Raw genomic sequence first — 24,790 nt, 5'->3', positions numbered from 1 at the left:
TTGCCATTTCCTTTTCCAGGGAATTTTCCTGACCCAAGGATCAAAGCTGAGTTTCCTGCATTGGCAAGTGGATTCTTTACCACTGAGCCACCAGGGCAGCCCTCCCTAGGGTATAGTTAAAGTATATAAATAAAAGACAAGATCAGTGCTTCCGTCTCCCTGTGTGTTTTAGTTTTCAAAGGTTACGAGTTGATTCCCTAGCATGACCCATGGCAGTGGTTCTCTAGCGGGGGACATGAGGCAATATCTGGGGACATTTTTGGTGTCTTAACTGGGGAGAGGGTGCTACTGGCATCCAGTGCTTAGTGGCCAGGGATGCGACTCAGTTGCCATCATTCCGTCTCACAGCCCTGAGGACAGAAGGATCCATTCCAAAGTATCAGCAGTGCCACTGTTGAGAATGTCTATACCAGGTGGACCGATTGGTGTGTTTTGTTTAATATCATAGTGAACTCATGGATTTAAACATGTTTCCTATGCTTCATTTTGTGTAGTTATCCTTACTGATAGTCAGATTATGCATTTCTGCTCAGTAAGAGAGAGGCTACTCAAGTCGATTCAAAGGACACCACCCCAGTGGTCTTAGACTTACTGCTTCTTGTATGACGAGATGTTCCAGGCTCATTCTCTATATTCCTTGATGCAGACATGTCATGAGTCGTTTATCCAAGAAGCCCTAGTTCTTTTGAGTACTCTTCTCATTCTCATCATATGGGTCAGAAAATAAAATGAAGGAAACTTAAAACCTGAACTTTTGCTTTTTTAGATCTAATTATCATTTTTTAATATTTTATTGGGGGATAATTGCTTTATAGTATTTTGCTGGTTTCTGCCAGACAGCAACCTGAATCAGCCACAGGTGTACATATGTCCCTCACTCTTGAACCTCCCTGCCATCTCCCATCCCATCCCTCCAGATTGTCATCGAGCACTGTAAAACCTGAAGATATTTATTTTTTAATTGAAAGATAATTGCTGTATAGTATTGTGTTGGTTTCTGCCAGACTTCAACATAAATCAGCCATAGGTATACATATGTCCCCTCACTCTTGAACCTCCCTCCCACCTCCTTCCCCATCCCACCCCTCTAAAACCTGAACATTTTTAATGAAAGTTTTTTCAAAATGTAATTGATACATCCTTACCTTTGGGGGAAAAAAAAACTCTAAACATACTCTTTTCAAATTGGTCTCAGTTTTAGTATGCTGAGGCTGAGATTCATTTCTCCCCGGACAAGCAGGAATGTTACTCTTGTTTCACATCCATGTTTTTTCACACTGTGGCAGCCCATTAAGAAGTTGTGACATCTCTCTGGTGGACCTTAATAGACAGTTTCTTTGATAAAGTAGATCAGAATAGAAAACATCAAAGTATGGGTACTTAAAAGAACTCTGTGTGTGTGTGTGTGTGTGTGTGGCAACAGATTTCTCATTCTCTGTTTCTCTTTTTCACACACACACACACCCCATACACACACAGAATAAACATTGGGTTGTTAAGTTCAATGTATTTCTTGTTGTGAGTCGCTGCCAAAAGTCTGAGAAACACTATCCATTGTCCTACGACATTATGGCTTCATCTGTGGCCACCAGATCTGCATCACTGGCTTCAGACTGAGAACTTGTTAGAAATGCAGACTCCAAGGCCCCACCCCAGATCCACTGAATCTGAAACTGCACTTCAGCAAGATCCCCAGGGGATTCTTAACGCATGTGAAAATATGAAAAGATCTGTGCCGGATGGTGTTTGGCGGCCGCGTGCTTTTTCAGAATTTATTTTTATAATTACTTTGCTTTTGCATGGCTAGCTTTCACCTGTTGAAACTGATCTTTGTACTTTTCCCTCACAGCCTTCTCATGTGCAGTTAGGAGGAAAAGTAGATAAAATGACCAGCTTAGGTGAGTGTATGTAAGTCTGGCAGGATTCTCAATGATAAAAATGGGAGCTTTCGGTGCTTACATTGAGACAGTTTTTCAGTTGGCTGTTCAGACAGAGGTGGAGACCAAAAGCTTCATATAAAAGCTACTTAGGATTGTGAAGCCGCAGATATAAAGAAAGTTGTATTGTAACCAGTCGTTGCAAACTTTCAAGAACTTTCAGTTTATAATGTTCTATGACCCTTTGTGAAGGAGGCAATGGCACCCCACTCCAGTACTCTTGCCTGGAAAATCCCATGGATGGAGGAGCCTGGTGGGCTGCAGTCCATGGGGTTGCTAGGAGTCGGACACGACTGAGCGACTTCCCTTTCACTTTTCACTTTCATGCATCGGAGAAGGAAATGGCACCCCACTCCAGTGTTCTTGCCTGGAGAATCCCAGGGACGGGGGAGCCTGGTGGGCTTCTGTCTATGGGGTCGCACAGATTTGGACACGACTGAAGCGACGCAGCAGCAGCAGCATGACCCTTTGAGTCAGCAGAACTTCTAGACTGGTATAGTGTTGCTCATCAGAAAAAGATGAACAGATGAAAAAAATATTACCAGCCTCCAAATTCTTCAGTGTTCATTTGCATTTCAGGAGCAGTTTTATCTGGGAAGTGATTTTGTTTTGCAAAAACAGCTTAAAAAACTCCCCATAACCCCTTCACTTGCACGTATTTCTGAACAGAAAAAGCTAATTCAACACCCAGACTTGGGGACATTCACCTATATTTGCCTGCCATGTGTACAATCACATCCGGTCTCTGTGCCTTTGCCCATGGGCTTTCCGCAGCTGACCCTGTCCCCGGCCCCTCTGTCCACCTTACCAGATGCTTCTCTTCTCAGCCAGCTCTTCCTCTTCTGGGAAACCTTCCTTGAAACTTAAAAGTCTGTGTCATTTGTGGGACTTCCCTGGCAATCCAGTGGTTAAGACTCAGAGCTCCCAATGCAGGGGGCCTGGGTTTGATCCATGGTCAGAGAACTAGGTCCCACATGCAGCAACTAAAAATCCCATGTGCTGCAATTAAGACCCAGAGCAGCCAAATAAGTAAAAGTAAGTATTTTTAAAAATTATGTTATTTTTTTATTTTGGACTGTGCTGGGTCTTTGTTGCTGCAAGGGCTTTTTTCTAGTTGTGGCGAGCAGGGGCTACTCTCTAGTGACGATGCTCAGGCTTCTCACTGGGGTGGCTTCTCTTGCTGCAGAGCGCAGGCTCTAGGGCACTCAGGATTCAGTAGTTGTGACACATGGGCCCCATGGTTGCAGTTCCTGGGCTTTTAGAGCACAGGCTCAGTAGCTGTGGCACATGGACTTAGTTCCTCTGCAGCATGTGGGATCTTTGTGGAACAGGGAGCAAACCTGTGTCTCCTGCACTGGCAGGCGAATTCTTTACCGCTCAGCCACCAGGGAAGCCCTGTAGGCTACTCCTTAATCTAACTTTTTGTACCCCTCTCTTGATGACGTAAGGGTTTCCCAGGTGGCTCTGCTGGTAAAGAATCCACCTGCAATGCAGGAGACCCCAGTTCAATTCCTGGGTCAGGAAGATCCTCTGGAGAAGGGATAGGCTACCCATTCCGGTATTCATGGGCTTCCCTGGTGGTTCACAGGGTAAAGAATCTGCCTGCAATGTGGGAGACCTGGGTTTGCTCCTTGGCTTGGGAAGATCCCCTGGAGATGGGCATGGCAACCCTCTCCAGTATTCTTGCCTGGAGAATCCCCATGGACAGGGGTGCCTGGTGGGCTACAGTCCATGGAGTTGCAGAGTCAGACATGACTGAGCGACTAAGCAGACACTTGATGACCTATCTCCTGAGTTGGCCTGTTGCTTTGAAAAGCCCCATCTGCCATGAAGAGTAAAGTTAAGGACAGGGTAGAAAGGTCTTCAGCATTTCCTGTGGTCGCTTTGACGACTGCTCAGCACAGCTCCCTGGAGGGCGTTCGGCTTGGGAAATTGGTGGTGGTTACTGAAGGGGAGTGGAAGTAGGAACGAGGCAGTGAATGGCTTGGTCTCAGGGTGAAACGGTGCTGCCTTGCTCAACTGAGGGATGGGGACTCCCGGGGACTGGGTGTCGCCTGCCTGTTCAGTAGAAGCAAAACATGTGACATCTGTGCATCTGTTTCCTCTTCTGTAGCATAGGTGTAAAAATACCTGCTTTGGGGCATTGCTGCCAAGTTGTAGAATAATAGATGGTTGCACATGATCTCAGAGATCAGAACAAAACCAAACCTTTCCAGCAGAGTGGTTCGGCCCCAGGGGACATTAGGCAATGTCTAGGGACTTTTTTTGTTGTCACCGCTGAGGGGGAGAGGTTGCTAATGGCATCTAGTGAGTTGAGGCCAAGGATGTCCCTTCACATCCTACATCCTGTAGTGCACAGGATGGGTCCCCCACAACAGAGAAATTTTCTACAACCACCCCCCACCCTGCCCCCCACCACCTGGCCCATGACAATAGCCTTGAGACTGAGAAAGCTTGTCCTGGAGTGATTTTTCCCAGACTTAGTGAGACTTTTTATCTCACCCTAAGGATATTAACCTAACTTGCTTTTTTCTTTCTTTTCATTTTTTTTTTTGTTTGTGGTTCAGGCTGTGGGCAGAGTGGGGTCTTCTCAGGCCAGGACTGACTTTAACTTTTTAACCAAATAAACACACTCCTCATCCCTCCCTCCAAAGCACTGGCCTTGGTTCCCAGAGCCCTGTGGTCTGCAGGCTTTGGCTGCTAATCGGGTATGTGACCTCCATGAAATCACTCAAGACGTGTTTGTTTCCACCTATAAAATGAGGAATTTTGGCTAAGTGACCTCTCCGCACCAAGTGTAAAGTGCTCTGACTGCCAACTTTGAGCTCTCAATGGGCTTCTGTTACATTGGCCTTTAGGAATAGGTATGGAGGCATATGTCAGCACTGACATCTTTTCTGAAAAATAACTCTGTAGATCAGTTACCGTCTTCAGGAGGAGTTTATTTAGCGGACATGTCTGTGAAAAAGCAGGTTAGGTTTATCTGTATGTATGTGTCAGACATCTGAAAGAGCAATATTTAAACTAGAGAATGGCTCTGAACTTCAAATTTACGACTTCTGAGATTGTCACAGAGGGCCTTGCTGAAAGTCGAAATCTCTGAGTCGGTGATTTCCTTTGGGACTAGCTGAAAATGAAAGCACAAGGCGATTTTCTGTGCTCCGGGGAGAAGTGCTTTGTGCGAAAGAATAAATTATCTCTTGATGGGGACATGGTGCGTGTCTGAGGGACAGTCTGATTAGCCGCTAAGGGGACAAGAAGGCAAGGAGGGGGCTGCATGGAAATGTGGTTGGTGGTGGGGGCATCTGTCCAGCTGAAAAACGGGGTGCTGCTCATCCTCATTTCACAATAAAGATGATATTGGCGAGATAGCTTTGCTCAAAGGAAGTTCCAAAATTAACTGTGAGAGTCCCCAGTAACAGACGCAGAGGTGATTGTAAAGAGACCCTCTTCTCCTCCTCTTGCAGGAGTCCATAGTGAACAGGATGGGTTTTCTGTCCCCTACCCCCTTCCTGGATTTACAGCTGTATTACCATATATGCGCCTGGGCGAGGGTGTCTCACCGTGACTTGTGCCTCTCTGGAGGGAGCGTCCTTGGCCACTAGCCAGGAGATTGATCAAATGCTGGCCACTCTTCCTTTTTCTGGGCATACTCTTACTTTTCTTCTGAAAGCCCTGTGGTTTGCCCAGCTTTGCCCACGGGAGGGGCTGCTTGACCTAAAAGTGTAGTGATGCCTTTTTGTGTTGGTGACTGTGGTCCCTCACGTTTCCATGGGGCCAGCTGCCTGTGACCTCTTAGATCTCCAGGCACTTGTCAGTCTTTGTACATGAGCCCTCTTCCTCACAGCCTAACTTTAAAGGGGGCTTCCCTGGTGGCTCAGACGGTAAAGAATCTGCTTTAAAGGAAGCTTTATGCCTTTATTCTTTTTAAGCGATCATTTTTAAAGCAAGCAGCAAAGAAATCAGCCCTGAAAGACTTAGGCAAGAGCCCTTTGTTGTTTAGGGGGTGGAGGTGATGGGGATATGCCAAGAAAGGGCAGGAAGGGCTGGTGGATTTCTATTTGCATTTTTTCAGCAGAAGAATGACTTTCCAAGAGTATGGTGCTTTGGGGCCGAGTGACAAAACTTGGTGATGCCAGAGTGGACTGAGAAGGGCTGCGTGGGTGTCGTGTAGTTACCCGTGACGTTCTTCACCTGGTGGTGCTTGGGTGGTTCCGGTCTTACTTGAGATAGCTGGAGAACCTTTTGCTGGAATTGGCATTGGCATTGGCATATTCAGATAAACGCCATGTCATAATGTGTCCCCTTGTCTACGTTCATTTGGACTTGCTGGTTGATAGCCTGATTGTCAACTGATCATGAGCCCTAAAAAGTTTAATATGAGTGGTTTGTAAGAGTAGAAAAGAGAACAGATCAGAAAATATTAAGTAGCATGACAGCAAGCAGAAATGTTTCCTGTGTTTTGCTTCCTGTGTGCTTAGTCCATTGATTTCCTTCTTCTCATTTAATCCTCAACACAATTTTACCGTCCCCATTCTGTAGATGAGGAACTAGAGTAAGTATAATACTTTGGTCAAGGTTACGAATATCCCATCACAGCTGTAGTAAAGTCACACGTTTTACCCTGGTCAAGTCCCGCTGGAACTGGCTTCTTTTTTTCCCTAGCCTTACCCAGTACTTTCCTTCCTTTCCCCATTAATGCTTTCAACTTTGTGGCTGGTTGTCTGTTTCATGAACGTATCAAACACTGCTCTGCTATTGGGCCTTTGTACCGTACAGAGCTATTTTCTCTGCCTGAAATGCTCTTCTGCCTGGTTTTTTTTTTTTTTTTTTTTTTGCATGACTGCCTCTGTCTTGACTTTCAGGTCTTACTTACATGTCTCAACTTGTTCTCTGACTAACCATAATTGGGTGACAGTTTTAATTCTCTGCGTAGTACTTACCACTGTTTGACTTGATTGTTTTATTTTTTGTTTGTTTACTGTCTTCACTAAAATATGCATGTCATGAGAGCCAGGGACCTTGACTGTCTTATTTGACCTACATCCTTAGCACTAGAGTAGGGCTAATATGTAGTAGGTATTCAATGTGTTGAATAAAAAGGATTTAGGTTTCAAATCAAGGAATCCTGTCTAAAGCCCTGGCTGTTAAGTTGAATATTTTGCATTTTAATCCTGTTCGATCCAGTTTTTCATATTTATACTGTATGACTCCTCACTGCACAGCCAGCCAGTGCCAGAGTAAATCTTAAAAATTTGTTGAAGCGTTTTTTTCAGACTTTCAGGTTTTGATGCTTAAAAATTAACTGAGGATATGTTGAATTCGTTTTCAGGTCTCCTATATCCTACCTCTCTGTATATTCATTATGTTAATTTTTGAGAGTTTGATACTGAAACTCCAACAAAAGATATTATCTACTTAAAAATATTATGTAATTGAAGATACTAAAAACAAAAAATATCTACTTAAAAATAATTATAGTATATAGTGGAACTGTGTGTAACCTTGTTCTGTATTTTCCAAGTCTCCTGTAAATGTGTTTTCATACTTTCATAATTTAAGAAAAAAATAGATGAGGACCACAAAGAACTTCTATTGACATCAGTTATACTAATCTGTGTTTATAATATTCAAAATTAACACTTAGAAAATTCACACAGAAAATATGAAAGGTAGACCTATTGCACATTAATACAGTAACATATTTTTTTATGGGCAGTAATTATATTTTCCAAAACAAAAATCCAGCGAGAAGAGTGTCATTATTTTACATTTTTTTTTGTAAAATGCTTTTGTTGTTGTTGTTTAGTCATTGTTTTGTGTTGTTTTGGCTATGTCCAATTGTTTTGTGACCCTATGGACTGTATAGCCTGCCAGGCTCCTCTGTCCGTGGGATTTCCCAGGCAAGAAAGCTGGAGTGGGTTGCCATACCTTCCTCTAGGTGATCTTCCGGAACCAGGGATCAAACCCGGGTTTCCTGCATTGGCAGGCAGATTCTTTACCACTGAGCTACCAGGGAAGCCCAAATTGCTTTTAGATCTAGCTTAATAGAAGGTAACTGGACTCAGACCTGCCCCTGCCTCCAATCTGTTGTGACATCACATGTCTTGCAGCTTCTGGAGAATTCCATTGTGCGTGAGAAAAGGCAGTAACACCTTGGTGTTCTTACGAAAATAATTTTGACTTTGAAGATCCTCTGAAAGGGTCTTGGGAGCTCTTAGGAGGCCCTGGGGCACCGGTAAAAGCCACTGGTAGGATAGGTAACCACTTGTAGAATAGGTAGGTTTTTAAGAAGGTTGGGTGGTGGCATGCAACATTTGAGAAGGGAAGCTGAAGGCTTAAGTGGCAGGATGCAATTGAATGTCCCTAAGTCTGGGTATTGTATCAGAGCTTTCTATTCAGACATAAATGCACGGGAATGCATTTAAGCTGTTCTTGCAAAACCAAAGTTGCTTCCCAGCTAAAGCTCTTCCTGCATTGCAAAGGAACATTGTGAACTTGGAAGGCAGTGGTGCTTGTGTTCATTATTTTTAGATGAGCAAGATTACACCAACCAGTCCAGAAGTTCTGTAGTGGGAGGGGTCATTAAATAATGAGAAAGCGTGGGTTCCTCTGTCTGAAAACAGTTGCTTCAAATGCAACTTCCTTAGTGGCTGTTACTCTACAACCCCTTACTTGGCGGTGGTTGAAGCTTCTGGATTCAGATGAAGTTGTTTTGTAGGATAGAAGTTAGATTGTCTTTGAGTTTTATTGCCCATGGGTTCTCTCACAAGTGGTTTTAAAAGTGTCAGGGTGAAGCTGTTAGAAGTGCATGAGATACTCCATGCTAGCCAATTTCAGTGTTTAAGAAGGGTAGTGAAGTGAAAGTCGCTCAGTTGTGTCCGACTCTTTGTGACCCCATGGACTATATTGTCCCCTGGAATTCTCCAGGCCAGAATACTGGAGTGGGTAGCCTTTCCCTTCTCCAGGGGATCTTCCCAACCCAGGGATTGAACCCAGGTCTCCTGCATTGCAGGCAGGTTCATTACCAGCTGAGCCACCAGGGAAGCCCTAGGTGAGTGCAAGTGCAGGCTCTAGGGAGTAGTTTGCCTGTGTCTTGGGTGATGTGCACACGATTGTCACAGTTAAGGCGAGTGGGCAGAACAACACATGGAACAGCTGGTCATCAGGAAGTGAGTGATGGAAGGGAGAGGGCGAGGGCGAGGGCAGGCAAGCAATATGAGGGGGTTTTCTACCTGACACCAGAGCTTGGAAGGGCCAAGCTTTAATTTATTTTAAAATTATAATTGAGTATAGTTGATTTACAGTATTGTGTTAGTTCAGGTGTATAGCAAAGTGAATCACTTATACATATATATCCACGTTTTTTTTTTTTTAAAGATTCTTTTCCCATGTAGGCTATCGCAGAGTATTGAGTAGAATTCCCTGTGCTATATAGTAGGTCCTTCTTGATTAACTGTTTTATATATAGTCGTGTGCATATGTTAATCCCAAACTCCTAACTTATCCCTCCTCTCTTGGAAAGGCTGAACTTAAGGGCAGTATCAATGGGTTTCTTTTTATCCCCTGATGACTGAAAGGCTGTTCAGTCCCAAAGATCAGGTGGCTTCATCTTAATGAAATACAAAAAGCTTCCTTCTGCAGTCAGTAAAAATGTGGGAATCTGTGGCTTTGGGGTCTGTTCACTGCTGTGAGGTCACGATTCTGATTTCCTCCTTTGTCCATCCACCCTTGAGGTTTAAGTGATAACCTTAGTTCACTTCTTAGTTAATGAAAGTGTTCTAATTTGGTCTTATTTCAGAAGTTGCTAAGTTTTAAAGTCTTGAGTCGTGAGTAGGCGAAAGTTGAGATTATTATTTTTTTAAGAGAAATGAATATAAGGCATTAGTTAAGTGTATACAGTAGAAATAGATGGAAGAAATGACAATAAGTGAGTTTTTACCACAAAGCTTTTAGCAAAAGAAAGAGAAATCCAAATCTATCTTGAATTGCTTAAAATGAAATGAACATACTTCTTTTTGGATGAGGCTGTGCTTTAGCCTGTCTCAACACCAAAGTGGAGGAAAGTTCTAAATATTGAATTATCATTCCTTTGAAGAGATTTCCACCCCCACCCCTCTTCCAGCAGGGGCCTGGTTTGATGTTAGAAGAAGGGGAAGCGGAGTTGAGGTCTGGCTGTCTCGGGGATTTTGAATCTGGGGGCCGAGAAGCAGGACCTTGGATGACCTGAGTGTCAGCCACCTGATGGGCCTGCAGAGGACTGAAACACTTCTGGGACCTGTGTTTATTTGGGTATGTTTCCAGCAGTGCTGACAGAGTGAATAGGGCCTATCAAGTAGGGGAAGCACAAGTTACAGGCAGTAGGGAGGGAAGACTTCGAAGGAAGTGAAGTGCATGTTCTCATTTTAGTCTCACTTGGAAATAAAAAAGTGAGCCCTTAGTAAGCGCCGGGTATTGGGCTGAGCACTTTGTGTGGGGTTTTTCGGTTTGTCCCTCATGATGACCCTGATGGGAGGCAGGGTCCTGATGAGAGATAGGAATGGTAGCCGCCCCCCCCACCCCCTCCCCCACACACTTTATTTTTTAAAATATGCACAAGGGAGTTGAAATTCAGAAGTTATGTGAGTTGCTTAAGCACACACAGCAGGTAACTGATGAAGAGGGAATTTGAATGCAGGTGTTCTAGGTTGATGTTTCTAGCCTTTTTGACATACCAAGGGATGGTCAGTGGGAGACAGGTACTTCTTTCCAGGGATAGATGTTAGATGTTTTGTTTCTGGCTCCCAGTGTCTCAAAAATCTGTTGAAAAGGGCCAAGAGGCCTTTCTTCTCTATTTTTTGATCCAACAACATAAACTTGGCTTTAATTAGTTTTAGAAAAACAATCCCCTAAGAAACAGTGTAATTTCTTTTAGGCAGACGATAAGCTGATGCTTTAGTACATTGAACCCAAGTTTGACTGCTTGCATGTCCCGGGCAATGTGCTAGGGGCTGGGAAGCAGTGGGAATGAATCATCCTGCTGTCCTGGCCCTCATGGCTGTGCTGTGCTGTGCTTAGTTACTCAGTCGTGTCTGACTCTTTGTGACCCCATGGACTGTAGCCTGCCAGGCTCTGTCCATGGGCCTTCTCCAGGCAAGAATACTGGAGTGGGTTGCATGCCCTCCTCCAGGGGATCTTCCTGACCCAGGGATCGGACCCAGTTCTCCTGCATTGCAGGCAGATTCTTTACCAACTGAGCCACCAGAGAAGCCCTGCCCTCATGGACTCATGGTCTAGTAGTGAAGACACGTAAACTAGCAAACAAGTGAATATGGGATTTTCGGACAGTGGGAGTGGACCAGATAGTGTAATTGGGGTGCTATATAGAGAAATGTGTTGCCAACGTAGAACTCAGGTTTGGGGTGTCAGAGAAGGCTTCCAGGAGGCAGTGACATCAAACTGGGACTGTAAAGCTGACTGGGAGTTAGCCACAGGTTGGGGGCACAGGGAGTGTCAGGCAGCTAGAGCAGCAGATGCCAACACCTGGGGGACAGAAAGTGTACACGGTATGTTGGGGGAATCTGGAAAAATGCATCAGTGCTTGAGGGTAAAAGCAGTGGGGAGAGTCCAGAGAGATGAGGAAGAGATAGATAGGGACTGGATTATGGAGAGCCCTGAAGAGACTTGGGAAGGTTTTAAGCAGAGGAATACATGGTCTGCCTTAGGCTTCTAAAAGGTCATGCTGGCTGTACATGTAGAATAATGGAGGTGAGAGAGGTGAATAGGATAGATGATCTTATTTGCAAAGCAGAAGTAGAGACAGAGATATGGAGAACAAATCTATGGCTGTCAAGGGGGAAAAGGTGAGATGGGAGGAACTGAGAGATTGGGATTGACGTATATATGTTTTTGATACTATATATAAAGTAGATAACTCGTGAGAACAGATTCGCAATGTGTAGCACTGGGAAGACTGCTTATGGTCCTGTGGTGGCCTGAATGGGAAGGAAGTCCTGACGGGAGGGGGTGTCTGTATACGTATAACTGATTCATTTTGCTATGTAGTAGAAACTAACACAACATTGCTTTACAGCAACTATAATAAAAATGAAACAACAAAAAAAATCAAGGACCAGAATGAAGCCCAGTTGAGAAATGATTTTGCCTGAGATTTGTGAGGTGGGCAGAGGAGTTAAAAAAAGAGTAGAGGCTTTAAGAAATGTTTTCAAGCTTAAAATCAGTAAGATTTGATGTTCATTTAAATATCATCATTCATATGTTTGGCATATTTACTAAGCACCTACCGCGTGGTCAGCACTGGTGATAGGAATGCAGTGGTATGCCAAACAGATCCCAGACAGATTTGGGCTTGTATTAGGGCAAGAGATGGAGTAGGAATGAGTGTATTCTGGATCTGAGGGACCAGCACGGGCAGAAGTCCTGTGACAGGGATAAGGAGAGAGAGGACGGGAGGTGCCCCCAGACTTGTGGAGGTCGGTGATGTGAGTGTGGAGGAGGAGAAGCAGATTGGGCAGACAGGTGAGTTCTTTTTGGTCCATTGAGATGCTGTGGGCATTTTGGAGCTGAACCCCAGTAGCTCTTGGCCAGGAGATACAGACCTGTGGCTCTTCGTGGTATAGAAGCCGCTGGAGGCAGCAGAGTGGACAAGAAGACCGAGGAGGTATAGAAAAGGCCGAGAGCAACACAGGCTGTGTGGCCTCAGAATCGGAGGACCACCACCCCGAGTTTCTCTTCTCCAAGGGGAGCTCTGAATTGGTACATTTTTATCCTCACCTTTCTTAACAAATAGAATCCAGCCGTTTCTTTCCACTCTGCTCAGGGAGCAGTTTCAGGGGACAGTGAATTGAAGCTGAGCCAGCGGGCGATGTGAGACTCAGCAAACCTGCCACAGCTCCATCTGCCTGCGGACGACAGAGGCCGGAGTGATCCACCTTTCTCCACCCCAGTCAAGCCTCTCTGTGAGAAGCCTATTTTAGGAGGTGCATTAACTGATCAGAGCAGTGGCAGGTGGAGGTGGTACAGAAATACTGATGATTTTCATAGATGGCGTGATTTAACTTCCTGCCAGGTATCAGATTGGCCAAAAAATTCACTTGGGTTTTTCCATAAGCACTCATGGGAAAAGCCACACGAACTTTTTGGCCAACTCAGTACCTCAGCAGATGCATTATAAAGACAACCTCACGGAGCCTTATGACCACCTGCTGAGGGAAGCACTCTATTTGTCCCCCTTTTACAGATGGGAAAAGTAAGGCTTAGGGAAAGGGTGGATCTGGCCTGAAGCCCTACAGAGAAGAGATGACAGAGCCACGTTGGAACCCTGGCTTCTGAAGCCAGGAGGTGTCAGGAACTGGGGAGGATGCTGACAAGCCAAGTCTCAAGGAGAAACGAGAGAGTGTTCATGTGTTCAGAGGTCTTGGAGCATCAGAGGACAGATCAGCAGCAGAAATTCTGGGAGGCGCTTGTCGTTGCGTGGGAGGGGTGGGGAACAGGAGTGTTTGCCAAACAAGCTGTTTGAACCTAGAGTAGGCCTCATTGCCGGTCCGCATGGAAGACAAGACCATCCCTTAAGCGAGATGGTGGGGGTAGGGGTGGGGGTAGTTCTATTATTGGGCAAGACGTGGAATTACAGGGTTTACAGGGTTGCTTCCGACCTTTTTTCTATGATTTTGTATATTTGGAAAGTTCAGAATGCTCTGTGGTTGGGAGTTTCAGTATAATTCTACATTGTTCAGCTTTTTCTCAAGGGGTGAATTAGGCAGGATAATTACCTCCCTTAAAGTAAAAATATGTCGTCATAGGACACAAAAGAGTCCATTTGTGTGATACCCAGCTGACTTATTATGCAGGAGATCCTTTCCTTTACTGAATTTGATTTTTTTAAATTTATTAATTTTTTCCAGTTTTCTTGATATTTGAGATGCAACATTGTATAAGTTTAAGGTGTACACCATAATGATGTGATGTATGTATGTATTACAAATGATTGCCACAGTAAATTTAGTTAACATCTGCACCAGTTATAATTTTTTTTTCCTTGTGAAGGGAACCTTTAAGATCTACTCTTGATAACTTTCAAATATACAGTACAGTACTATGGCCTATGCTTGTCACGTTGTACATTGCATACCCAGAAGTTATTTTCTTAAATGGGGAAGTTTAATATAAATAATTTTTTTTATTTTTAAAAATTGAAATGCAGTTAATTTGCAGTATTATATAAGTTTCAGTTGTACCACATAGTGATTCACAATTTTGAAAGAAATCTGAAGCCCTAAAATCAGCTAGAAATAACAGCTAATGGCCAGAGAGATGGTTGGAGCTCTGGAGCTGACCACCTGGGCTTGTTCTCATAGATATCTGCTGACCAACTCAGAGTTTCTTAGCAGCGAGCCCTAGGTGTCAGATGTACCAGGGTCCTGCAGCTCAGTGGCAGGGTGGCACCAGCTGTTCTTCCGTTAGGTGATCCCCAGCCACTGTGTGAGTGACACAGGAGCCCTGGGTACAGAGATGAGGAGTTCAAAGGCACAAGTGGTCCAGGATCAGATCCATGGGCAGGCTCTCTCATCCTGCTTCTGAACAACAGGAAGTCTTCCAGAGGATGGCTCCCAGGATGACTTTCTACCTCCTCCCCTCCGGACCCCAGAGGCCTGTTCTGTTGACTATCCTGGTGTTACTTCCAGGACATCACTGATGGTTGTGCCCCTCCTTCCTCCCCTTTACTCCCTCCTCATCCTTTTCCTCTTCCTCCACCTGGCTAATGGTAGGTGAGGGGAAGCATCCTAAGGTTTCCCACCAGACCAGAGAGGGTCTGCCTTGTCCTTTGTGAGGGTACCCATTGTTTGGGACCCTGGGGAAGAATCTGTCCCTGCCCCCACCCCCCTCTTTTTTAACTGGGATGCCTGGCAGATTGCTCAGTTGAGGACCATTAACTATGGTGGATGCATTAGCCCGTGTTTTCAGGAGGAAATATAAAGTATGCCTGAAGTTTATTTGTTCAACTATCTACTTAATAAGAATGTTGATTAGGAAGAAGAAACTTAATGTCCCCCCCTAAATTATCAAAGTATTATGTGGCAGCGACAGAAAAATTAGAAAATACCAAAGAAAAATTATCAAATGGTATTGTGCACATAAAAGAAAATCAGTTCTTAATATTGTCACCGAGAATAAGAGGTTAACATATTAATCCATGTTCCAGGCATTGCCATTGATGAACAGCTCTGTTTACCAATCATGTGGACCAGAGTTATAACTCTGGCCTTCCTACTTGTTAATTATATATGTCTTGGGCATCTTTGGAGAAGGCAATGGCACCCCACTCCAGTACTCTTGCCTGGAAAATCCTATGGACAGAGGAGCCTGGTGGGCTGCAGTCCATGGGGTCGCTAAGAGTCTGACACGACTGAGCGACTTCACTTTCACCTTTCCCTTTCATTTACTGGAGAAGGAAGTGGCAACCCACTCCAGTGTTCTTGCCTGGAGAATCCCAGGGATGGGGGAGCCTGGTGGGCTGCCGTCTTTGGGGTCGCACAGAGTCGGACACGACTGAAGTGACTTAGCAGTTGGACATCTTAGCCTTTTGGCAGCTCAGTTTCCCAACAGCAAAATGGTAATAATGGTAGTTCCTGCCTCATGCTGTGGTCCTGAGGATTTGAGAAGATTTGTAAAGGTCTCAGCCCGGTGGTGGGCATGATAATGCTTGCCAAATGCTAGCCATTATTATTAGAAATGGTGGCAATGCAGAACCTGCTGCATGGGCCTGGCACCCAGACTTCTGTTGCGATTATCAATGCAAGCAAAACTGAGTATGTCATGCTTTGTCATTCCAGGACACTGAATAGTGTCCAGTGCTTCCCATTCAGGACCTGAAGCTTCTAGTAAGGTGACCAGGTTGTGATCAAAGTTCAGACTAGTAGGCATGCTGCTGTTTCTCGGCCTGGTCTCCACTGGGGCCAAGAGGGCCGGGAGAGACTCAGTCACAGTAGACAAGTCCCTTGCCCTCCTCCCGAGCATGTATCTGCTCGCCTGCATTCATCACTGTCCCTGGATCCTTCTGGAAGTTTCTAGTGTGAAGGCACAGATTCGGTCTGACTCAAAATTCAAACAGAACTTGTTTCCCAGTAATCAGTCCCAGAAGTACACTGACTTCCTTACCCTTTATAAGACTTTTAAGTGTACGTGCAGAAGGGAAATACCAATGCCCGTGAGTGGTTTTGTTTTGGGTGTCTTTTTGGGATGTTGTTTAAAACAGGGGTTCCCAACCTCTGGAATCTAATGCCTGATGACTGATGTAATAGCAGTAGAAATAAAGTCCCCAATAAATGTTATGTGCTTGAATCACCCCCAAACCATTCCCTCCTCTCCCTTCCCTGGTCCGTGGAAAAATTGCCTTCCGGAAAACCAATCCCTGGTGCCAAAAAGGTTGAGGACCGCTGTTTTAAAACATCGGTTTGCCTATAGGTGTAAAATACAGTTAAGAAGAAATGACAGGATGATAGGTTCGATTTCAGAGAGTGGGATGTGGCGAGCTGAGTCTCTGCCCGTTGTTTGTGTATCTCTCCCCAAGGTCTAGAGATGCTGGCTCTTTCGTTTTGAGAGTGTGTTCTCAGTTGCGCGCAATCTCTCTACGTAAGTTCATGTTCAAGGCAGTGCTCTTTATCTTTTGCAACATCTTGGCTGCTGGAAGGGCAAATGAGTTTTTCCTTGCTGTTTCTCACAAGCAGTGAACTGAGGTTCTTTCATGGTTTGTTTTCAGTACCTGCCACTCCTACTAAGGGAGGAGAAATGCTTCTTGAGGTTTCCCGCTGATCACTGAGGCATAATTCTTCTGAAAAGAAAACTTGGCACCTGGAAAGCAATTTCAGGAGAGAATACTTCTCCACGCCATTCCAGGTCTTGTGGCGTGGTGGGGTGAATGCTTTCTGGCAGGGAAACTGGAGTAAAGAGATGGGCAAGGATGTTTAAGGGGGTCTGGGTTTGGAGGAGAGGTCTAGGAAAGACCGAGGTTTCCCTAAACATCTATACACCAGGTTCCTGAGGAAATGATGAGGAGCTACTGAAGTCCACGCCAGCACACACTCTTTGCACAGAACTGAGCTTGTTTTTTATTTTTATTTTTACTTTTTAACTATGCTGTGTGGCATGTGGGCTCTGAACTTCCCCAACCAGGGATTGAACCCTTGCTCCCTACAGTGGAAGCACGGAATCTTAACCACTGGACCGCTAGGGAGGTCCTTTAGCTTGTGTTGTAAATTTCAGTTTAGATTTTTTTTCTTTAAATAATTGACTCCCGCTCCTCAGTGTTTATGGCCCTGATGAAAGCTCTTTCTATGAGTCATGTCAATATTTTTGTTGATAATTTGTGTGTGTGTGTGTGTTGTTTGTGTGTGGGGTGATTACTGAGCTGTGCAGAGATTTACTGAATTTATGAACATGTTCTAGAACTGCCGTTCACTGTGTGTGTTCCTGACCAAGTTTCTTAAGGGACTGCAGCCTCACTCTTTAGTTGTGTTGGAATGAGTTGGACCAGGTGCTGAGTCTTTCTCCCTCTGCATGGGTTTCATGGTGAAGGAAGAGAAGGAAAGACAATGGAGTAGCATTTGCGTGAAGTGTATAGGTTGTTGAATTCTTAAAAGGCCTCTAGAGCTTTGTGGTATTTATTACTAGGTTTCCTCATATTAATTCTGTTCCTTTGGTGCCTTAGCCCCAGGCCCTGCCGGACCCAAGTTTTATACCAGGTGTTTCCTTCTGCCTGAACATTCCCTGAGGCAGATTGAGCATGTTAATATTTCCTAAGTCAGACTTTCCAGCTCCTAATCATTGCAGAGTTCTTGGCAGACTTCCCTGTAGTCTTTATATTCACTATTTATTATCGAGGGTCTTCAACTTGGAGAATTGGATTCAGTCATGGTTTTGTTAGAAACAAGCCTTACTGTGGTTGGAATACCCTGAAATGAAAGGATAGATGGGGGAAAATGTGGCTGCATATGTCCTGCTTGGCTCAGCGAATTGCCTGCCTGTCACACACTGATTTAAATTTGACTTTTAAGTAGAACGCTTTGGAAAATTGAGCTAAGCCAATTCTCAGTGACTATCCCACCCCCCGTCCCGCCCCGAGCATTTCTTTCCTTCTAATAATGTTGCATATTTTACTTTGTCTAGGATTCTCAAGAAAGACATGTCTGACAAGATGTCTAGTTTCCTACACATCGGAGACATTTGTTCTCTGTACGCCGAAGGATCGACAAATGGATTTATTAGCACCTTGGGGTAAGAGCACCTGGTTTCTTGTATGGCAGGGTTTGTTTAAGACATTAGAACATCAGCTTCAACACTGTGATTTTTCTAGGACATGAATGTTCCCATTTTATTTGATTTTTCCAGCGATGGTTGGAATCACAAATATCAAATCTCTTATTAGCCAGGTTTAACCTCTTACACAGAAATGCCATTTGCCCTTCAGTTCTGCAAGAATGAAGTCTCATCAGTTAGTACTGTTAATTCAGAATTATTGTAATAGCCTCTTCTTTCATATGTCAGAGGGAAAGTGCTAAGTGTATGGGATGAATGTTCAGATTAGTATTTACAGACCCCAGGGAAGTGCTTTCGCTTTGTAAAAGCTCTTATTTTTAAGTGGTGACTTGTTTGTTGTACAAGTAGAGACCAGAACTTCTCAGGTGCTTCTCTGTCTCCTTTGAGGCAGAACGTTTTCTGCCTCAGATCACTGTATGCATCTGAAAGTTACAAATGGCACCAAGTTCTTTAAATCAGATTTCTGGTGTTCTGTTCTTTCTTCAGTTGTTTTTTCCCCCCCAAGCCCGTATAAATACATTCCCTAATGTATTCATTTGATTATCTTTTGCCTTCTCCTCCTTCTTCTATTGTCTGGAAGAGGAAATGAGAGGTGAATTAGTCCCGAAGGGCAGGCGCAAGTAGAATGGGGAGTGAAGGTGGTTATCTCTGTAAAAGTTGTACATGGTCTGTAATGTCTTTGCATGAAAAGGAGCGGTGGGTGGCATTGTGGTGTTTGGCAAGAGCTGGTCTCAAATGTGGGGGCGGGGGAGGAAGGCAACAATTTCTCTAAGAACCTCATTGTCACAGCAGCCAGAACCATCCTTTTTAATCAGACTTCCTATTTAAAGTATGCTGATTCTCTGGTATTTTGTAAAGTAAGTGTATTCCCAGGCTCTCATTCAGTTACTCCAGCCTCAAGGAGCAAGTTATTTCAGATAAAGAATTCTATAGCTCAGCTGGATCTCTCCAAATAAAGATTTTTTTCAAAAGTCATCCAGTAAAAATGAGTGATCCATGACTGCTTGATCACCAGTCAAGTGGCTTTTTAAAATTTTTTCTGAAGCCTTTTTTAAAACTCTTTATACTAAAGACCCACCCTTCACAATATACCTTCTGTTGTTCAGTCACCAGGTCGTGTCTGACTCTTGGAGACCCATGGACTGCAGCACACCAGGCTTCTCTGTCCCACACCATCTCCTGGAGTTTGCCCAAGATACCTTCTGTAGCTTTGGCAGAATCCTTCTGCTTGGGCCTCTCTGTTGTCCTTTTTTCCTTCTTGGCTAATTTCTTGCTTTTTCCATCTCTAGTTGAATCTTGCATCCTCTTATTTTTCTGCAATAATAATTAGCAGCGGTAACTGCCTGTATGAATCCTATCAGTGTTTACAGCTCTGTGCTATGTACTCTACAGCCACCATCCCTTTAATCCCCAAATAGCTTTTTACAGTGAGCAGCATTATTGCTATTTATGGGGGCAAAAATCTCTGAGCATCAGAGAGGTGAAGTCCCCTGCCCAGGGTTTCACAGCTACAAAGACTGAGAACTTCCAGACTAGCGCTTCTAACAGTTGCCCTTGGTGGGGCCAACTTCCCCTTCCCAGCTCATCTGACCGCGCCTCTCTGGCTGAATTTGCTCACCCCTATCCTCATGGTCTGCCCACAACTCTTATCTGAATGCCTTGTTAAGTCTCGGGCCCACCTTATGCTCCATCTCTGGTCTGTGGCCCTAATTTCTTCTAATGGTGCCACTGCCTTTCCAGTCACCTAGGCTCACTTCCTGTCACTTGCTGAATCCACTGGGCCAGCCCCTAAAATCTTAGTACCTCTTTTTCTTCCAGAGCATCTCCTTTTAGATTTCCTATGAGGTACAGAGCTTTATAAGAGTTTTCATAAGTATTGTGAACAAATTAATAATAAGGTCTTCCCCTTTAACATGAGAATGACCCCTCTTTTTTTTATGTTAAATTTAGGGCTCTAGTCTTTCCTTTAGATGAATATTTTATTCCCTTGGTTCTCTGCACATATTTGAGGATAACTGGTGTAAAAATGGATTTGGAAAATAAAATTTGACCTCTTTTTCCTTCTCATATTTTTTACATTTATGGAGCGCTACTCGTGGATGACGATGAGTGACTGCCAATTTTTGTGGAATCAGCATCCAGCGCTATTTATGTAACCCAGTTCCATTTATATAGATGGAAGTTACCTCCAAATGGCTTTATTGACTCACTGAACTTTAAACTCACCTAGGGCCTTGGAAAGCCCAAGTGTGTGACATGTAGTGTCAAGAGAAGTGCTTCTCAATCATGTGTGAAACTTGTGAAAAATAAAGATTCTTGGATCCCGTCCTGCAACACGGCTTTAGTAGGCCTAGGGAGGATGGGCACTTGGTATCACTATATTTAAGAAACAAAAAGTCTCATGAACATCTCCCTACTTGGGAATCCTTGAGACCAACTCTTCGATTTTACAGTGAGGAAACTGAGACCAGGGGGAGTGAAGTGATACAGTCTGTGTCATGCTGCTAGCAGGTAGCTGAAGGCCATCTACAATAAATTTTCTTCTAACCTAGAATGGGACTCTTTCTCCTACGCATACCTCCTTGTCTGAGAACTTGATTAATTTACCAAGCCCTACGTTGAATTCCAAGGCACGCCACCCCACTCCCCACCCCTGTCCCCAGCTCCTGCCTATACATATTAGATCTGGTGGCGTTTCCTTGTTTATACTTGGAGGGGCTCACAGTGGGCAGGGGTTTATGTATACATTTTCTGCTCTTGATTTGTGCATGAATGTTGAGACTGTGACCACACGGTCCCTCTTGTTAATGAAAAGAGCCTATGTCTTAGAGCCGAAGGAGGCAAGTTGCTGGTGGACTGTTCTAGACACTTCGATTCATCGACTGAATAGATACTGAGTACTCAGCCTGGTTAGGAAGTGTGCTGGCCTGGGTGAAGGGTGGAACCTTCTGGGTCACAAAGCAGGCACACTTTCTGTCCTGGGGATCTTCTTGCCTAGTGTATCATTTGTGTTTCAGCCCGGTGAGATGGAGGGTGGTGGGGAGGGACAGAGGCCAGGCAGAGGGAGCCTGGGGCAGGAAAGACTTAGGGTCTTCATGAGAAGATGGGAGTTCTGATTTAGGATCTTGAAAGATGTGTGAAAGAATTTTAGGATGTGTCGGCAGATTTTGGAAAAGAAACAGTAAGAGTTAAGGCTAGTTATTTAATGGTAACTTGCCTTTGGGATAAGACATAGATTAATGGAAGAATCCCTGGAAAACCATATTAGCTGGGAGCAAGTTTTCTGGCCCCTTGAAAGTGAGCCAGTCCTGCCAATACCAGTTCTAGGAACTTGGAAAAGTCATGTAAACTCCTCAGAGCTTCAATTTTCCTCGTCTGTTAAAAAAAAAATTTTTTTTAACAAATCAGTTGTACAAAAGTGTTGTACAAGTCATATCTGTCAGTTGGAATTTTAAACATGGAGTCTTGATATATAGATAGAGGCTGGTTATTTATCTGTAATTTTGTGCTCTTTCCCCACTAGTCTTTTTGAAGCTCCAGAGTCTTCTCTTACTCCCATGCTTGTGTACGTAGGGTTCTTTCCCCTTGAAAATGCTCCCTTCTTCTTCATCCTCCGCCTCTATTTCCATCTCCAACAGTTCCCAGTTTGGCCTCTTCCACCGGCAGCTTCTCAGGTAGCTTCAGGCACAGTGAGTTTCTGGCTGTATTTTGTCCTCTTCTCTTACAGCCTGCAGGTGATATGCTCCTTGTCAGTTTGTCTTTCTGGTTCCTACATGAATCAGCCATTGGTTGGGTGCAAGGACCTTTTGCTGTGCCCCTGACCTAAGCTTTAGTGCATGCTGTGCTCACATTGGGGCTTTCCAGGTGCCCCAGTGATAAAGAAATCACCTGCCAATGCTGGAGATGCAGGTTTGATCGCCGGGCAGGGAAGATCCCCTGGAGGAGGGCATGACAACCCAGTCCAGTATTCTTGCCTGGAGAAGCCCATGGATGGAGGAGCCTGGTCGGCTACAGTCCATGGGGTTGTAAAGAGTTGGACGCAACTAAGCACACACACGCTGTTTCACACACGCTCAGGTCTCTTCTGGATGTGGTTAAGTGAAAAGAGCCACAGAAAACAGTACCTTAATGTGTCCATTGCAGAAGCAGTCTTGGGCTCTTGAAGGAGGTTTCATTCCCTGGCTGGAGACTAGGGTAGCCTGTTTTGCATAGGAACAGCCCTGAGTATGAGTTTTGCCTAGTGCTTAGGATTTTATTTTCTTAGACTTGGTTTGATGCAATGTTTACTTTCTTCTCTTTGCAGCCTGGTTGATGACCGTTGTGTTGTACAGCCAGAAACCGGGGACCTTAACAATCCACCCAAGAAATTCAGAGGTAAGCTGGGGACCATTCCAGGGTGGGTCCCTTGCCTCATTTGAAAATTCACGAAGTCTGTTGCTGTGTGTAGATATAGTTGTTTGTTTGTTTTTTTAGTCAGTCATAGGTTTATTTGCCTACATATAGGTTTATTTGCCTACATGTTTTTAAGATGTATGAGGCCAGTTTCAGGCTTTCTGAACTCTTAAAAGGCATAAATAAGTTCAGTGTCAAGATCAGGAAGGCTTGTATTAGGACCTTCATTTTTTTTTCACTTGAATACATGCTGGTAAGCACGAATTCAGTTTAAAGTCTTATACTTGTGTTCGAACAAGTAGGATTTATGGATTGAATCGCAAGGAACATGTGTTATTTCAGCAGAACTTGCTGTTCCATTGGGAGCTTCGCTGTACTTACATACTTCAGCTCGGAGTGAGGAGTTCTTATTATTACACTTACCTTTTTGAGTTAAAAGGCATAGGAGGGACAGTCTTCCTACTGGTGGCCTTGCACTGTTGGCTTTCTTTGTGGACCTCTTGTTTTTATGTCTTCCACAGAAGGTAGATTAGTGTATTGCAGGAGGTGTCTAAAATATAGTTGGTATCTTAAAATGAGAAACGTTTTGTTGTTTTTTGCTGCTGTTGTGGTTAGCGCTTCTCAGCTCTGGCTGCATAGTAGAATTATCTGGTAGAGATATTAAATTACATGGCTGCCTAGGGCCCCTCTCCAGACCAGTTAAAGAATCTCTCAAGGTTGGGGGCTAGGCACTGGCATTTTTAGGGCAGTGATTTTTATTTACAGCCAGGGCTGAGAACCCAGCGGGTTAACTATTTGACTGATGGCCTCTGTCCCGGAGAGTTTCAACCTTGCTGTTTGCAGATTATATCTTTCAAGTTATGACTTCTTTTTGTTCTTATGTGATTTAGAAACTGTTTGCAGTTTTTGAATAAAATCTCCAGAAATTAGAATAAAATAGGCAGTTGTTCAGATGGAGAGAAGCCATTTGGAAGGTGTTCGGTGTTGCGCTGCATCCAGTTGGCGTGAGGCTGCCAGGAGCATGTTTTCACTTGGGGAGGGGGCTGGTGGGAGTCTGTTTAAAAAAAAAATCATTGGCATAAGCCTATACACCTCTGTTGCCTTTTTCTTATTTCCTGCTCCATGTCACCTTCCAAAACAGAATCCTGAATGCAACAGAAAGATTTGATCTGATGATCATAATCCCATCACTCACTCATAGAATTAAGCCCTTCCTTCTGAATTACATAATGTGCTGCGGTTTTACCATTTAAAAGAGCCAAGCGTGAGGGACTCCATGCCAACATTGAGTGTGGCCACACTCATACTGTGCTAAGGCCTCTGCCAGCATTTCTAGATGATGGAGGGGGTCTGCTCTCCCTGGGAGGGGATTGAAGCCCTGGAAGGTGGAGGTTTAGTAGCTTGTCTGGAATCATAGAGTTGTTGATGGATGGAGTAGGAGCTGGGATTCTCAACTTGGGCTGAGAAATCACCCAGGGGATGTTCAAAAACACCCACTTTTGAGTTCCACCTCCAGAGATTCTCATTTAACAGGGTATTTGAGATATTTTGAAAATTCCCTGGTTTGAGTCTCCCATGCAGCCTGGGTTATGAACCACTGCTCTTAGGGCCTGAGCTATAAACTCATGGCTTTATTATGTAGCAGGAAGCTGGTCCACAGTGCTTTTACAGTTGGGACTAAGTGGAAGGGATGTGGAGCCTATTGCTTGGGTCCAACATGAGCTCCTATTCTATTCTGCATCCGGGCTCTGGGAGCTGGGAAAGGAAGCTAAGAAAGATGTTAGCAAACTGTTTAGAGTTAACCAGTGGCTGTCTGAATATAAGTTTGCTGCTGCTGCTAAGTTGCTTCAGTCATGTCTGACTCTGTGCAACCCCATAGACTGCAGCCCACCAGGCTCCCCCATCCCTGGGATTCTCCAGGCAAGAACACTGGAGTGGTTTGCCATTTCCTTCTCCAAGGCATGAAAGTGAAAAGTGAAAGTGAAGTTGCTCAATCATGTCCGACTCTTAGCGACCCCATAGACTGCAGCCTACCAGACTCCTCTGTCCATGGGATTTTCCAGGCAAGAGTACTGGAGTGGGGTGCCATTTAGAATGTTGAAATAAACAAGATCATAGCCAGGGGAAGTCAGAAGAGATGTATGTTT

At 44.4% G+C, this 24,790-nt stretch overlaps 1 protein-coding gene across 6 annotated transcripts in view; it reads left to right on the top strand.

Annotated features, from left to right (window-relative positions):
• ITPR1 (inositol 1,4,5-trisphosphate receptor type 1) overlaps positions 1–24,790 on the top strand; it is a 350,791-nt gene that overhangs the window by 9,628 nt on the left and 316,373 nt on the right. For all 6 annotated transcript variants that reach the window (XM_013973556.2, XM_018066872.1, XM_013973555.2 and 3 more), the window contains exons 3-4: positions 18,102–18,209; positions 22,555–22,625. In XM_013973556.2, coding sequence (XP_013829010.1) covers positions 18,118–18,209; positions 22,555–22,625 — 163 coding nt within the window. In that variant the 5' untranslated portion in view covers positions 18,102–18,117. The remainder of the gene's footprint in view (positions 1–18,101; positions 18,210–22,554; positions 22,626–24,790) is intronic.

Source organism: Capra hircus, chromosome 22 (genome assembly GCF_001704415.2).
Source record: "Capra hircus breed San Clemente chromosome 22, ASM170441v1, whole genome shotgun sequence".
NCBI lineage: Eukaryota > Metazoa > Chordata > Mammalia > Artiodactyla > Bovidae > Capra > Capra hircus.
The sequence above is the reverse complement of the archived record's forward strand: the minus strand, read 5'-3'. Positions and strand labels throughout refer to the sequence as shown.